General features: G+C 67.1%; 3 protein-coding genes across 3 annotated transcripts; all 3 read right to left on the bottom strand.

The window, feature by feature from the left end:
- Positions 1-553: 553 nt before the first annotated feature.
- On the bottom strand, positions 554-4,626 carry SLC23A1 (solute carrier family 23 member 1). The gene is made up of 15 exons (XM_033073332.1): positions 4,576-4,626; positions 4,034-4,105; positions 3,786-3,890; positions 3,538-3,695; positions 3,376-3,464; positions 3,232-3,299; positions 2,587-2,768; positions 2,366-2,486; positions 2,109-2,265; positions 1,792-1,939; positions 1,578-1,683; positions 1,372-1,501; positions 1,072-1,215; positions 872-967; positions 554-795 (listed from the first exon to the last, which is right to left on the bottom strand). The coding sequence occupies exons 1-15, from the start codon at positions 4,609-4,611 to the stop codon at positions 554-556; spliced, it is 1,854 nt and encodes a 617-aa protein (XP_032929223.1). The 5' UTR covers positions 4,612-4,626.
- Positions 4,627-4,781: 155 nt separating this feature from the next.
- Positions 4,782-6,142, bottom strand: MZB1 (marginal zone B and B1 cell specific protein). Its single transcript, XM_033073348.1, has 4 exons — positions 5,939-6,142; positions 5,563-5,669; positions 5,342-5,446; positions 4,782-5,216 (listed from the first exon to the last, which is right to left on the bottom strand). The coding sequence occupies exons 1-4, from the start codon at positions 6,128-6,130 to the stop codon at positions 5,042-5,044; spliced, it is 579 nt and encodes a 192-aa protein (XP_032929239.1). The 5' UTR covers positions 6,131-6,142; the 3' UTR covers positions 4,782-5,041.
- An 878-nt stretch (positions 6,143-7,020) lies between these two features.
- Positions 7,021-11,550, bottom strand: PROB1 (proline rich basic protein 1). Its single transcript, XM_042779757.1, has 2 exons — positions 7,875-11,550; positions 7,021-7,838 (listed from the first exon to the last, which is right to left on the bottom strand). The coding sequence occupies exons 1-2, from the start codon at positions 11,548-11,550 to the stop codon at positions 7,021-7,023; spliced, it is 4,494 nt and encodes a 1,497-aa protein (XP_042635691.1).
- Between the last annotated feature and the right edge of the window lie 2,556 nt (positions 11,551-14,106).

Here is a 14,106-nt window from a genome sequence, read left to right on the forward strand (position 1 = left end):
GGGTCAGCCACCTCCGTGTTTGGCAGCCCGGGAAGAGCACGGGCAAAGGTGCTCAAAGGACAAGGGAACAGCAGCAGAGACACGGGGAACGTGCACTGGAATATTTTATCTCTTTTATTGTATCATCTTAAATTCGGCTTCCTAACGCTGGTCTGGACACTGCCCCACGCAGAGCCCGTGCCAGCCGCTGGGTCACCGTGCCGGAGCCGAGGCCACAGCGTCCAAATCGGTGGCCCCGGGTGGGAGATGGTTGCCCCGGGTGGGAGTCGGTGGCCGCAGGGCTGTGGCTGGCTCGGATGTGGCTGACGGGCTGGCTGTGAGCCTCAGGCAGCTAAAGCTCCAGGGGGAGCTGGCACGGCGTGGCTGTACCCCGCAGCTGGGTGGTCCCCAAGAGCAGCGTTGCGTTTCCCTAGCCCCGCGTTCGAGCCGAGCACCGCCGGCTTTGGCTTTGGCTTTGGCTTCGCTGGGCGCTCCCGAACCCCGAGAGCCCCCCCGGGAGCTCGGCTCAGCTCCTCCGGCGCTGGGGCGGCACCTCCCGGGACCCTGCCCGGGCTCAGACCTTGGTGCACACCGAGACCCCGTCCGCGCCCTCCGGGCCCTGTGCGGCCGCCGTGCCCCCGGCCCGGGCACGGAACCCGGTGAACACCGGGCAGATGGGCACGGCCCGGAGCCAGCGGCAGCTCCGCACCGCGCCCATGCCAAAGGGGAAGTCGTAGCTCTTCAGGCTGGCGCTGCTCGAGCTGTCCGAGTGCGCTCCTGCCTTCCACTGCACCAGCCCTCGCTCCTCCTGCGTCCCTGCGGTGATGTCCGTGTGTCACCCCCGGCCCTGCCATCCCCTCTAAATGCGCAGCAATCTGCCTGCTGCACTTACCCGGGATGGTGTTGTCCAGGACGAAGGCGATGGTGCCCCCGACGAACATCTCCGTGGTCAGCAGCACGGTCAGGATCTGGTCCAGCTCGGGGACACCTGCAGGGGTGCTGTGAGGAGCCGATTTCCCCCCGGGCTGGGGCAGATCTGCCCTCCTCCCTCCCCAAATGCCCCAAATCGCGGCTCTCCGTGGCGGGCGCTACCTGTGTTAATGGCCCCGGGGTGCGAATCCAGGTAGTTTGGCAGCGTCAGCCCGAAGAACATGGAAAAGCCCAGCACGAAGAGGTTTCGGGAGGAGTTCATGTCCACGAACTGCAGGTTGGAGAGGCCGACGGCCGTGATCATTCCTGCCGGCAGAGAGGCGGCGATGCAGGCGGAGGTGCCCGCGTTGGGCATAGGGGGCTGCCAGGAGCCCCCAAAGCCGCCCTGAACCCTTGGGCTCACCAGCCCCCGAGGCTGCGGGGCTGCGAGAGCAACGCTCCGGGTTGGGGCCAGCCAGTTACCGAATAAAGTGCAGAACATCCCGCCGAGCACCGGGTCGGGCAGGGAGGCGAAGAGCGCCGTGAATTTGCCGATGGTGCCCAGCAGGAGCATGATCACGGCTCCGTACTGTATCACCCTCCTGCTGCCCACCTGCACAAAGACACCGGCAGCAGGTGACGTGCCCGAGCCCCCCGGCCGAGCCGGGACCCCTCCCCGGCCGCGGTACCTTGGTGATGCCCAGGACGCCGATGTTGGGGCTGGAGGACGTGGAGCCGTTGCCGGTTCCCAGGAGCCCCGCGATGATGCAGGAGATGCCCTCGATGAAAATTCCCCTGGAGAGCAGCACGGTCGGGCTGGTGCCCATCCCACCCTCCTGCACTCCTCTCCGGGGGTACCGCGGTGCAGTGAGGTGCCATGGAGGGGGGAACACCCGGCTGTACCTGTTAATGGCGTGCACAGGGGGTGGCGGCGCTCCTGCCAGCCGGGCACAGGAGTAGTAGTCCCCGATAGACTCGATGATGCCCGCCAGCGTGGCGCTGAACATGCCCAGCACGGCTGCCGAGGTCACCGTGGGCAGCCCCCACTGGCCTGCCCGGGGGCAGAACGGGTCAGGGCTGGGGACACCCCAGGCCCCCCCACCTCAGCGGTGCCACTTTGGGCTCCCCGGGGGTTCCCCAGCCCCGGTGATGCTGCAGCAGGCCCGCGCATCCCCGAGGGCAGAGGGGTACCGGCGGTCCCAGGGGTGTCGGGCACTCACAGGGGTAGGCGACACGGAACCAGGGTGCCACGGACAGGATCTCCCCGCGGGCGTCAGTCCTGGCCTTGTAGCCGTACTCGTCGGGCCGGCTGGGGAACACTCCGGTGAGGGTCAGCACGTAGCAGATGAGCCACACCAGCATGATGGCCAGGATGATCTGCGGGGCACACACGGGCTCCCTCCCGCACCGCTCCGAGCCCACGTGTGGCTCCAGGGGAGTTTGGGAGTGCCCCGGGATGCTCTCAGCCAGTCCCTACCGGGAACATCTTGAAGATCTGGACGCGGAGCAGGACAAAGCCGTGGCCCCGCCGGTAGCCGGGCACGCAGATGGCGACCTGCCGCAGGTACTGGGCGAACAGGACAATCAGGAAGATGGTCCTGGGGGGAGAGACAGACGGGATCCATCGTGCCCCTGACACCCTCCGGGCTCCGTGTCGGACAGCCCTGCCCTCCTGTCCCCCGTGTCCCCATGCCATACAGCACAGAGATGCCCCAGTGGGAACCAGCCCGGTCACCAGCCGCCTGGAAAACGGAGAGTCCGATGAGGGACACGGTGGGGGTGACGGTCAGAGGTCCGATGTAGCTGAGCAGTGCCCCGGGTAGCCCCAGCAGCCCGATGACCACTTCCACCAGGCTGGACACCATGATGGCCCCCTGGATCTGCAGGGCAGGCACAGGGGCAGGAGAGGGCGTCAGCAGCCTGCCAGGGAGGCTGGGTACCGCGGGGGCGGTGGCAGGGAGGTGGCAGGGAGGTGACAGGGCGGTGACAAGGCGGTGGCAGGGCGGTGGCAGGATGGGGGCATTGTGGTGACAGGATAGTGACAGGATGGTGGCAGGACGGTGGCAGGACGGTGGCAGGGTGGCAGGATGGTGACCGTGTGGCAGGATGGTGACAGGATGGTGGAAGGATGGTGGCAGGGTGGTGGCAGGACGGTGGCAGGACGGTGACAGGACGGTGGCAGTGCGGTGGCAGTGTGGTGGCAGTGCGGTGACAACACGGTGGCAGGATGGTGGCAGTGTGGTGACAGGACGGTGGCAGGACGGTGGCAGTGCGGTGGCAGTGTGGTGGCAGTGTGGTGGCAGTGTGGTAACAGCACAGTGGCAGGATGGTGACAGGATGTACCTCTCGCATGCGGGGCTGCCAGATGTGGGACGTGTTGAGGGGCAGTGTCCAGTTACCGTAGATCTGCTCTGGGGAGGAAGGGCCGTGAGGTGGCCCCGGCGGGCCGGGAGCAGCCGGGCACCCCCTGTACCCCCCTGCCCTCACCTTCAGGCGGGCATCGCCACTTCTCCAGGGCCAGGATGGACTTGGCGGGGACAAGGAAGGCCAGTGCGCTCGCCTGGAAGAGGGGCAGCCTGGGGGGACAGAGGGACCCCTGCACCCAGGCCCGGGGCTGGCCGGGGGGGCCCGCGGGGGCCGCGGCTCTACCTGATGCCCACGGTGGTCTGGATGAGGGTGGTGATGCCCACGCAGGTGAAGATGGTGCCGATGAGGTAGCTGACGGTGAGCTGGTCCTTGCCCACGCACAGACTCTCGGCCAGCAGGAAGGGGACGGCGATGGTGCCGCTGAAGCAGGTCAGGTAGTGCTGGGGGCGAGGGGGGTGCTCAGCGGGGCTGGGAGTGTCCCCACAGCGCAGGGAATGGGGATTTGGGGTCTGCCACTTCCCAGGCTGTACCTGGAAGCCGAGCAGGATGCAGAGGTACCAGGGGGGCACGTCCTCGATCCTGTAGAGCATGTCCATCTCCGGCCGGGGGGGCCTGGTGCCCGCCCCGGGGTCCTGCTGTGGGGCACAGCTCAGCCTGTGTCACCCTGCCCCATGGGAGCCTCTGTGCCCGCAGGGAGGGGAGGGGTCCCTGCTGGCCGGTCTCCATCCGCAGGTGTGTCACAGATGGATTTGGGGTGGGGGGCTGCCCCCGTACTCACCCTGCCCGCCGCAGGCAGCTCCTTCCCAGGGGGGTGCGGGGAGCCCGCGGGGGCCAGAGCCAAGTTCCCATTCTGGCAGCGAGGATGAGGAGGGAGCTGGGTCAGTGTGGACCCAAATGTCCCTCGGGAAAGGGGCTGGGCTCTGTTCTGACGGACGCGGGTGACACCGGGCCATGACCCGGCGTGTTTCCCTTCAGTCCCAGTCTGTGCCCGCTCTGACCCCCGAGAGGGGTCTGGGCTCCCGAACCCACTGATCCCCCCGTGGTGTTTCCTTCCTGTAAAGTGGCAGGATCCACAGGATCCTGCAGGTGATGGGGAAGGTGGCACGGCCAGTCCCAGCGTGTCCCCTCGGTGCCGGGATTCACCGCAGTCACCAGGTTCACCCTGACCTTTGCCAGCCCCAGCGAGCCATCCTGACCCTGTGCTGGCCATCGCTGGGTTCAGCGTGCCCGGCCACCACCTCCCTCCCCACCGCCCTGCGATGCCACCGAGCAAGGAAAGGGATGGGATGGGATGGGGACAGGGACGGCGCCTGCATTCACCTGGGGCCGAGCCAGGTCTCCAGAGCGGGTCCCCATCCTCCGGCGACGAGTCCCCGGCGGCGATGTCCCCGCTCGGGGCGGTTTTATGGCCGTGGGAAGGACTTTAGTCACCCACAGGCCGGGCGGTGGCGGTGGCAGGGGCGGCGGGCGGGAGGCGACCATTGGCTGGGGGTTGTGAAACCGGGCGAGCGCGGCCCCGGCACGGATCAGCCATTAACTCCTTTAATTGGGACTGCACCCGCGCGTGGTGAAACATTAGAGCCCGCGGGTTACAGAGTAATTCCCAGCCCGCCCGGACCGAGCCCGCGCTGCTGCCGGCACGGCCGCGCCGGGCGTCGAGCGACAGCGGCGACATCGGCGACAGGCGACAGCGGGAAGGAGCCCACCGCCCTCCCGGCACGCGTGTCGGCCGGGGACGAAGTCGGCTCCGAAGGTCGCCGGGGCATTAAGCATTAACCGCGCCAGGCTAGAGCTCGTTCTGCAGCGCCTTGGGAGGGTCGGGGCGCTCCTTTCGGCTGGCACAGGGTCCCTTGTCCCCGTGGCACAGCAGCTGCCGCAGCACTGCCGGGCCCCGCCGGTGCGCGCCGTAGATCTGAGCCTCGCCCTGCTCGCCCACGTAGCCGTGGCACAGCTTGGAGAGCCTGCGAGGAACCGCCGTGGTCACCTGGAGGCGAGGGGACAGTGCCCGGCTCACCTGTACCCCCATAGCCTGGCTCACCTGTACCCCCAAAGCCCGACTTACCTGTACCCCCAAAGCCGGACTTACCTGCCCGGCCACGGTCCCCCCGTCACCAGCACGCTCATGGGATGCTGGCTCGGCAGCCCCGGCCCCGACAGCCGCTTCTCCCCGTCCAGCTCCAGGACCCCGTAACTGCGGGGAGAGGGGCGTGGGAGGGAAAATTGTCCCTGGGAACACCCCCGTGGTGCTCTGATCCCAGAGACACCCCCATCCCAGGGACACCCCCATCCCAGGGACGCCCCTCTCACCTCTCCCAGTCCTGTGAGCAGCTCCTCTCCAGCACCTCTATGTAGTCCGACTCCTTCAGAGCCTTCTTGCCCACCTTCCCTTCTGCCTTGCTCAGCTGCTCCTCGAGCTGGGGTGAGAAAAGGCAGAATCTGGGCAGTGAGGGTGGCAGCCTGTCCATGACCCTGCTCCCGAGCGGGGCTGGGGTCTGCACCCCCCTCTGTGTCGCCCCCGGGGTTAGAGGGTCCATGAGGAGCCCCAGAAGCCTTTTTTAAGGTGCCCATGGGGAACATCCATCAGCGGCGTGCCCCAGAGGTGCAGCAGCATCTCTTCGGGCTGAAGCCTCCCCACAAGGGCTCTCTGCCGCTTTCGGGGTGTCCTGTCCCCGCCGGTCCCCACCTGGAAGGCGATGGCGTGGCAGGCGTCACAGAGCAGGGATTGGGGCATGTGGGGCGAGAGCCGCTCCTCGGGGCTGAGCTGGGGCGCGGGGATGGAGCGGGACGTGGCTGCGGGGGGGTCCCCGCACATGCCCTGCGCCCCTGAGCCCCCCAGCAGGCTCAGCACCAGCCACGCTGCCAGCGCTGCCCGCATCCTGCTGCGCTCCGAAACTGCGGGGCGGGGGCTAAAACCCACCCTGGGCGGGCTAAAAACCCCCGGGGCGGGCTAAAACCCCTCCCGGGACAGTGGCTAAACCCCCCCGGGGCTGGCGAGCGGCGCTGAGGCGCGGCCAGCGCACACCTGCATCCGCAGGAAGGGGGGTGTGCGTGGGGTGTCCCCGAGCTCTCCAGGAGGTTTTTGCTCTAATTCAGTCCCATAACGCCCATCCCTTCTCCTCAGCCTCAGTCCTTGGTGGGATGGTGTGGGCCTACAGGGGCTGCGGGTGGGTGGGGGTTTGGGGCTCAGGGTTGGGGTTCAGGGCTGGGATTTGGGGTTCTGAGCTGGGGTTTGAGGCTCATGGTTGTGGTTTGGTGCTCAGGGCTGGGGTTTGGTCTGGGTTTTGGGGTCCCCTCCTGCTCCCAAGGTCTGGAATTTTTCTGGTGACACTCCAGGACAGATTCCAGGTGTGTCAGCGCCTCGCTCCCTTTACAGACCACACAAGCACAGGATGAATAAGCAGATTTAAAGCTGTTTCAGCATTTTTATTACTACTCTGGGATGTCTGTGCTGCAGCCGGGGCTGGGGGTGGCCAGGCCATTCCCCTGCTGTGCCAACCAGCCCGGGTCACCCTTGGGATGGGACTGGCCGGACAGGGGGACACAGGGCCTGTGTGGTCCCTTTGCTGCCCGGGACCCACACCCCCATGTCCCCCTAGGGCTGCCAGCTGCTCACACCCGAAAATCCCCTTTCTGTCCCCATTTCCATCAGAAGCCAGTGAAGTCCAACCAGTGCCCGCCACCCCCGGGCGCTTTGCCCGCTCGGCCGTGGGCAGGGGGTGATGCTGATTTGGGGCTAATCCCGGCCATGGGAGGGGACATCTCCCCTCACATCCGGAGCAGAGACCCCTCGGGCGCGGCGGGGCTGGCGCGGCCCGGGGGCTGCTCGGGGCCGGGGCTGGCTCGCATCCCCGTGGGGATGTAGTACAGGCTCTCCAGGTAGCCGCAGTCGGGACCCCCGGCAGGGGACGGCCCCTCGCCCTTGGGAGCCGAGCCGGGGGTCCCGGGGGTGTCGGCAGCCGGCAGCGAGGGGCGCGGCGGGGACGGGGCGGAGGGCGGCGGTGCCGGGAGCGCCGGGAAACCGCTGTAGGGTGCGTAGGGTGGGCCACAGACCCCCGGGGCCATGAGCAGGGGGTTGAAAGGTGCCTGGTAGAGGCCGGTGTGTGATGCCACCGGTGGGACCAGCACTTCCAGGTACTGCCCGGTCTCGGGGTCGTAGAGTGTTTTCATCTGGGGCTGCCGCGGCGGCTCCATGTAGTAACACTTGCCGCTGCTGGGATCCACGAGCATCCTCCGCTGGGCGGGCAGCGGGGCGGAGAAGGGCTTGGGGGGACTTATGCTCCTCCCACTCGGCGAGGGCCCGTCGGTCCTCCTGAGGAAATGAGGAGCATCCTCCGGGTGGGGCTGGGCTGGGGGCTCCACAGCGGCCGGGCCCTCGGGGGGCCGGGGCAGGGGGGGCTCAGTGCTGGGCTTGCTCCAGGGCACCTCCCCAGCAGGAAGGGGATAGGCACCAGCTCCCAGCAGAGCGCTGGCTGGGCTGGGGACAAAAGGGGACCCAAAGAAAGAGCCGGGCACGTTAGAGACTGATGGATACCCAAGGGAAGTGGGGACTGGGTTGCTGACCAAGGGGGACCCGAAGGATGAGCCTGGGTTGGGGATTAAGGGGTTCCCAAAGGATGCACTGGAAGGATTGGGCACCAGTGGGGTCCCAAAAGATGTGCCAGATGGATTGGGGACCAGTGGGGACCCAAAGGATGTGCCAGATGGATTGGAGACCAAGGGGTTTCCAAAGGATGCACTGGAAGGATTAGGCACCAGTGGGGACCCAAAGGATGCACTGGATGCATTTGGGATCAAGGGGCTCCCAAAGGACATACTGGATGGATTGGGGACCAAGGGGTTCCCAAAAGATGCACTGGATACATTTGGGACCAGTGGAGGCCCAAAGGATGTGCTGGATGCATTTGGGACCAAAGGGGACCCAAAAGACACACTGGTTGGATTGGGGACTAAGGGGGACCCAAAAGATGCACTGGATGCATTTGGGATTAATGGAGGCCCAAAGGATGTGCTGGATGGATTGGGGACCAAAGGGGACCCAAAAGAAACACTGGTTGGATTGGGGCCCAAGGGGTTCCCAAAGGATGTGCTGGATGGATTGGGCACCAAGGGGTTCCCAAAGGACACACTGGATGGATTGGGGACCAAGGGGTTCCCAAAGGATGTGCTGGATGGATTGGGGACCAAGGGGTTCCCAAAGGATGTGCTGGATGGATTGGAGACCAAGGGGTTCCTAAAGGATGTGCTGGATGGATTGGGGACCAAGGGGTTCCCAAAAGATGTGCTGGATGGATTTGGGGCCAAGGGGTTCCCAAAGGATGTGCTGGATGGATTGGGGACCAGAGGGGCCCCAAAAGACTTGTTTGAGCTGGAAACCAAGGGGGTCCCAAATGTGCTGGCCAGACTGGAGGCTGATGGGAAGCCAAAGGATGAGCTGGTCACGTTGGTGACCATGGAGGTCCCAAAGGATGCACTGGCCGGGTTGGGGGCTGAGGGAGCCCCAAAAGAGTTGCTGGCCGGGCTGGGGACAAAGGGAGTCCCAAAGGATGCACTGGCTGGGTTGGGAACCGAGGGCAGCTTTGGCATCAGCGTGGATTTGGGGGCTCTCTCGGGGATCGCCAAGTAGTTGGAGTTCTCTGCCGGGCCAGGGGGCGGGTAGGGCTCTGTAGCCGCCGGCCACTGCGGCGAGTGCTCCCAGGCCTCCCTGTGCTCCGGCAGCCGGCCCGGGGAGCCCTCGCTGCTGTCGGCTCGGAGCGGGGCGGCGGGGCCGGTGCCACCGGCTGAGCCCCCGCTGCTGCCCCCCGACACCCGCCGGCTGCGGGGCTGCTGCTGCCGCTGCTCGGCCCGGGGCTCGGCCGCAGCTCCGGCCCGGGGGTCCCGGGGGTCCCGGCTGTCCCCGCCGCTGCGCCGCTGCCCCGGCGGCTCCGGGCCCTGCGCAGCACGGAGCGCTCCGGTGCTGCCGCGGCCGCGCAGCTCCTTCCCCTCCGCGGGGCTGCTCGGCGGCGGAGGCAGCAGCACGGTCTTCTCCGCTCGCAGCACCGCGCTGCTCGCAGCCGGGGGGCTCTCCCCGGCCGCCGGGGCCGGCCGGCCCACCAGGACGTGCAGATGGGTCTCCACGTGCGGGACCCGCTCGGCCCTCGGCGGCACCCGCAGCTCGCTGCGCTCCCGGCGCGGGGGCGATGCCGGCGGCTCCTCGCTGGGGAGCGCTCCCCTCCGCGTGGCCTGGACCCGCGTGATGTTGATGGGGGAGCTGTGGGAGGGCGCGGCCCGGCTGCCCGGGGGCTTTGCGGGCCCCTCGGCACACGCCGGGGCCGCCTCTCGGCCGGGGGCCGCCAGCACCTCCTCGGCCGCCGGCTCCGGCGCTGGCTCCCGGCGCACCGAGGTGCAGTGGATGACCAGAGGGGCGGCCGGGGGCGGCTCCCCGCTGCTCGCCGGTGCCGCGCCAGTCCCGAACTTGAGGCTGTAGCTGCTCTTGACCAGCTTGCGAACGTCCCGGGGCTGCGGGACTCGCCCCTTCCCCTTCTCTTCTGGCTTGGGGGGCGCGGGCGGCGGGGACCCCCGGGGAATGGGGATGCCGGGGCTGGGCGGCCGGCGGGGCGCTGCTGGTGGCTTCTCCGGCTGGCTCTGGGGCAGCGTCCTCGCCTCCTGCGCCCGGGAGGAGCCGAAGGGGCGGCGCGGCGGAGCGGAGGGGAGCGCCCGGCTCTCGGCCTTGAAGGGCAGGCTTTGGGAATGGAAGGGGCCGATGGCTCGTTCCTTCAAGCTGGGCCACGGCCTCGGCGCCCTCGCAAACCGGGGGGCGACATCCAGCACCTTCCCCACCCCAGGCTGGGCTTCGAACAAAGCACGGGCTCGCTGGTAGCAGATCCTCTCCGACGTGTGCTGCTCCGCCGCGGGCAGCCAGCGGCCCTCCAGCACCTCCTGGTACTTCATCCTCTGGTTGAGCTCGTTGAACGTCTTCCTAAGGTTGCAGACAGTCTCCCTCGTCGCCTCGCTGAGCACCACGCCCTTGGTGGGATGGCTGGTGGTGGTGGTGGCGTTCGCCGCGGCCGCCGTGGCCACCGGCATCCCTCCGGCCCGCAGGTCCTCGGCCGAGAAGCTGCAGTCGGAGCGGGACAGCGAGCTGGACTTGCCCTCCAGACCATCGCCCAGCAGGTCGGTGCCGGCGGAGGACGGCCCCGAGGAGGTGGAGCTGCCCCGCAGCCCCTTCTGCTCCATCTTGATCCGCTGCTCGTACTGCATCTTCTTGGCCAGCACGTTCTTCACCAGGCACGAGGCCGCCCTGGTCCTGTCGGTGCCCAGGGACGCCGCCTTCATGAACTGCTGGTAGTTGAGCCTGAAATCCTCTCCCACCGCTCTGCCCTTGCCGGGGGGCTCCTTCCTGGCGGGGGGCTGCGGCGCTGGGCCATCCCCCCGCGGGCCAAAGCCCGTCTCCTTCCTCTCCTTCCTCTTCAGCAGGATCTGCCGCTTGGGCACCGTCCTCTTCTTGCTGTGTCCCTTCCTGGCCTCGCCGCTCTCCAGCTCCACGTCCACGCACTCGAACTGCTCCTTGCCCAGCAGCTCCCCGTCCACGCCGGCGGGGAAGGGCCAGCCCACCCTGCCGTGCAGAGCCGTGGCCGCGCCCCGGGGCTCCCCGGCGCCCGCCGGCCACCGCCGCGGCCGCCCGCCGTCCTCCGACAGCGAGTTGGAGAGGCTGGAGGAGGTGTGGGAGCTGCACATGTCGAGGCGAGCTCCGGGGAGCCCCGAAAGGCTGCGGAAAGCCCGGGCCGTCAGCGCCTGCACCTCGCCGTCCACCTCGTCCGAGTCGCTGGGAACCCCGGCCAGCATCGCCCCGGGCTGCCGGGGCACGGCCGGCTCCCCTGCGGCGGCCACGGGCTGCCGGTCCCCACCGAGGGGACCCATCCTGCCCCCCTGGCCCGCCACTGGGCTATTCTTAGCCGCGCTGGACAGCTGAGCCCGCTGCGGGCGGGCGAGGGGGCCGGGCGGCGGGGCCACGCCGGGGGCCCCCGCCGGAGCCCAGCGCCCCGGGGCAGCCCGGCCGGGCGATCCCTCCTCGTCCAGGAACTCCAGGCAGTCCTTGAAGGTCTCCGTGCCGTCCGAGCACAGGGCGGAGTGGTAGGAGGACACGGAGGAGCTCGACATGCTCTTGGTGAGGTCGTCGCGGGGCAGCCCCGGGAGGTGTCCGTCTTCTTCCTCCTCCTCCTCCTCCTCCTCCGCGGAGCGCCGGCCGTCCCCAGCCGTGCGGGGACCTTCGCCCTCGGCGGGGGACAGCAGCACCGGGTCTCTCTTCCCGCGGGGCATGGTGGCACGGAGGAGCCCGAGGGTTCAGCCGGTGCCGGGGAGCCCTGCTCGGGGCCGGGGCCGGGGCCGTTCTGCCGGCTCGACCTTGTGGCTCCCTCGCCGTCCCGGCGGCGGGACCCGGCGGCGGCACAGAGCGAGCCCCGGATCACATGGACTCGGCGGGCGCCAGCCGGGGCAGCCGCTGCCAAGCGCATTGCAGGGATGCCACCGCCGCCCCCAGCCTCGGGCACCTGCCGGGCTCATCCCTGCCCCTCATCCCGCTCCAAAGCGCAGGGCAGGTCCCACAGGGCATCCCCATGGAGCTCCCGGATGTGTGATCCCATGGACGGGCCTGGGCTGGCCCGGGGCACGGGGACCTGCAGAGCCCTCGGGGGATGTCCCAGCCCCGGTGCTGAGGGCACGGCAGGACCCCGAGCTGCAGCTCCATCCCCACCACAGCTCCTCTCCCGGTGCCACAGCAATGGTGTGTCCATACAGGGTTTTCCCCGAAACCCTGAGCAGGAGCCTCCCATAGCTAATCCAAGAGGCCAGGAGCAAACTCAAGGCTTGGGATGAGCAAAGCTGAGCATGGAGCACCCCTGGGATTCACAGGAGATGAAGGACTGCAGCCATGTGGCTTTTTTGGGGTGGCCACTGGTGGGATGGCTGGGATGACACGAGGGTCTCTGCAGCTTGCCCACCCCAAGTGCTGCTGCTGCAGCCCAGTCCCAGCTTTTGGGGGAATTTTTGCCATGAAACAGCAGCAGCAGGTGCTCCCCAGCACTGCCAGCCCCGGAGCAACCTGATGCCCAAGTCCTCTGGGTTCATGCAGGGACTAAATTTAAACCTTGGCAAGGATGAGAGGAAAGCTTCCCGCAAGAGCTGGGCTGGCATTTAACCCTTCCCTGCTCAGCTGGGCTGGGCTTGCAGGTGGCATTTGTGCCCACAGGGGACCTGCCACAGGCAGCACTCACTGCTGTGGTGGCCTTGTGCAAGAAAGAGTGTGTCTGTGGGATTTCAAACCCCCAAATCCCTTTCTTCACAGAAAAGCTGGTCAGACACTGCCACAGGCTGCCCAGGGTGGTGTTGGAGTCGCCACCCCTGACCTGGCTTCTCCATGGAGCTCCAGGGAGAGTCTGGGCCATCCCACCTCCCTCAGCAAGTGGATGAGAAGTGGATGGACAGGGGATGGACAGGCGATGGACACTGGATGGACACCAGATGGACAGGGGATGCACAGGGGACAGACACCGGACGGACAGCCGGGTGTCCGGTGCTGCTCTCCTGCCACCCTCGCAGCCTCCGGAGTTGTTGTGTCACTTGTCACAGCTGTTGTCATTGTGACCATTGTGGTTTTAGTGGGACCTGGGTGTCAGAGGAGAAGCAGCAGCAGCAAGGACTGTGCCCAGTACGGGTGTTGGAGTGAGGCTGGGAGAGCTGGGGGTGTTCTCCTGGACAAGAGAAGGATCCAGGAAGAGCTCAGAGCCCTTCCAGTGCCTAAAGGGGCTCCAGGAGAGCTGGAGAGGGACTGGGGACAGGGATGGAGGGACAGGACACTGGGAATGACTTCAGACTGTCAGAGGGCAGAGTTAGGTGGGATTTTGGGCAGGAATGGTTCCCTGGCAGGATGGGCAGGACTGGCAAAGGGTGCCCAGAGGAGCTGGGGCTACCCCTGGATCCCTGGAAGTGTCCAAGGCCAGGTCAGCCTAGGACAGTGGAAGGTGGCCATGCCCATGACAGGGGTGTTTGGGGATCTTTTCAAGCCACACCTGTGATTCTGTGACCCCAAAGATACCATGAACAACCCATCTGGGGGTGCTGTGGGATGGGGCTGTGCGTGGGAACAGCCTGTGGGGCACAAACACGGAACAGAACAGTGGGTGGACCCCGGCTGAGCCAGACTTGCTAATTAAACACTGATTTATGTTTAAGCCAGCGTGATACTGCCTGTGGCCTCACCACTGCATTTGCTTATTAACCTGGATTTCGTGCCAGCTCGGTACGTGCTCACCTCAGTGCTGGCAAGCCTGGCACGGGCAGGGAGGAGGAGGATGAGGAGGAGGATGAGGAGGAGGATGAGGAGGAGGATGAGGAGGAGGAAAGCTGCTGGTAGCTGCTAAAAGCAGGATGTGCCTCTCCCACGCTGGAGCTACTTATTGCAACTCTGGAGGAGCAGGAAACACTGGCCGAGCCTGGCAGGGACTTCCAGAGCTGCCATGGGGTTCAGGAGGGATTTGGGCATCCAGGACACAGCAGCAACCCCTGGCACTGGGACAGCCCGGGGTGCTGTGTGACAGAGGGACCCACCCGTGCCAGGGTGTCACAGAAATGTTCCAGCTCCCTGTCCTGTTCCAAGCCCTGCTCCCGGACCCCTGTCCTGTTCCAAGCCCCATTCCCAGATCCCTGTCCTGTTCCAAGCCCTGCTCCCAGCCCCCTGCTCCTGCCCCTTGCCCTGTCCTGTTCCTTGTTCTGTTCCCAGCACCTGTCCTGTTCCAAGCTGTGTTCGCAGCCCCCTGCCTCATTCCCTGTTCTGTTCCCAGCCCTCGGTCCCATTCTCAGTCCTGTGTCCCGTTCCCA

Source organism: Catharus ustulatus, chromosome 15, assembly GCF_009819885.2.
Source record: "Catharus ustulatus isolate bCatUst1 chromosome 15, bCatUst1.pri.v2, whole genome shotgun sequence".
In the NCBI taxonomy this organism is placed as follows: Eukaryota; Metazoa; Chordata; class Aves; order Passeriformes; family Turdidae; genus Catharus; species Catharus ustulatus.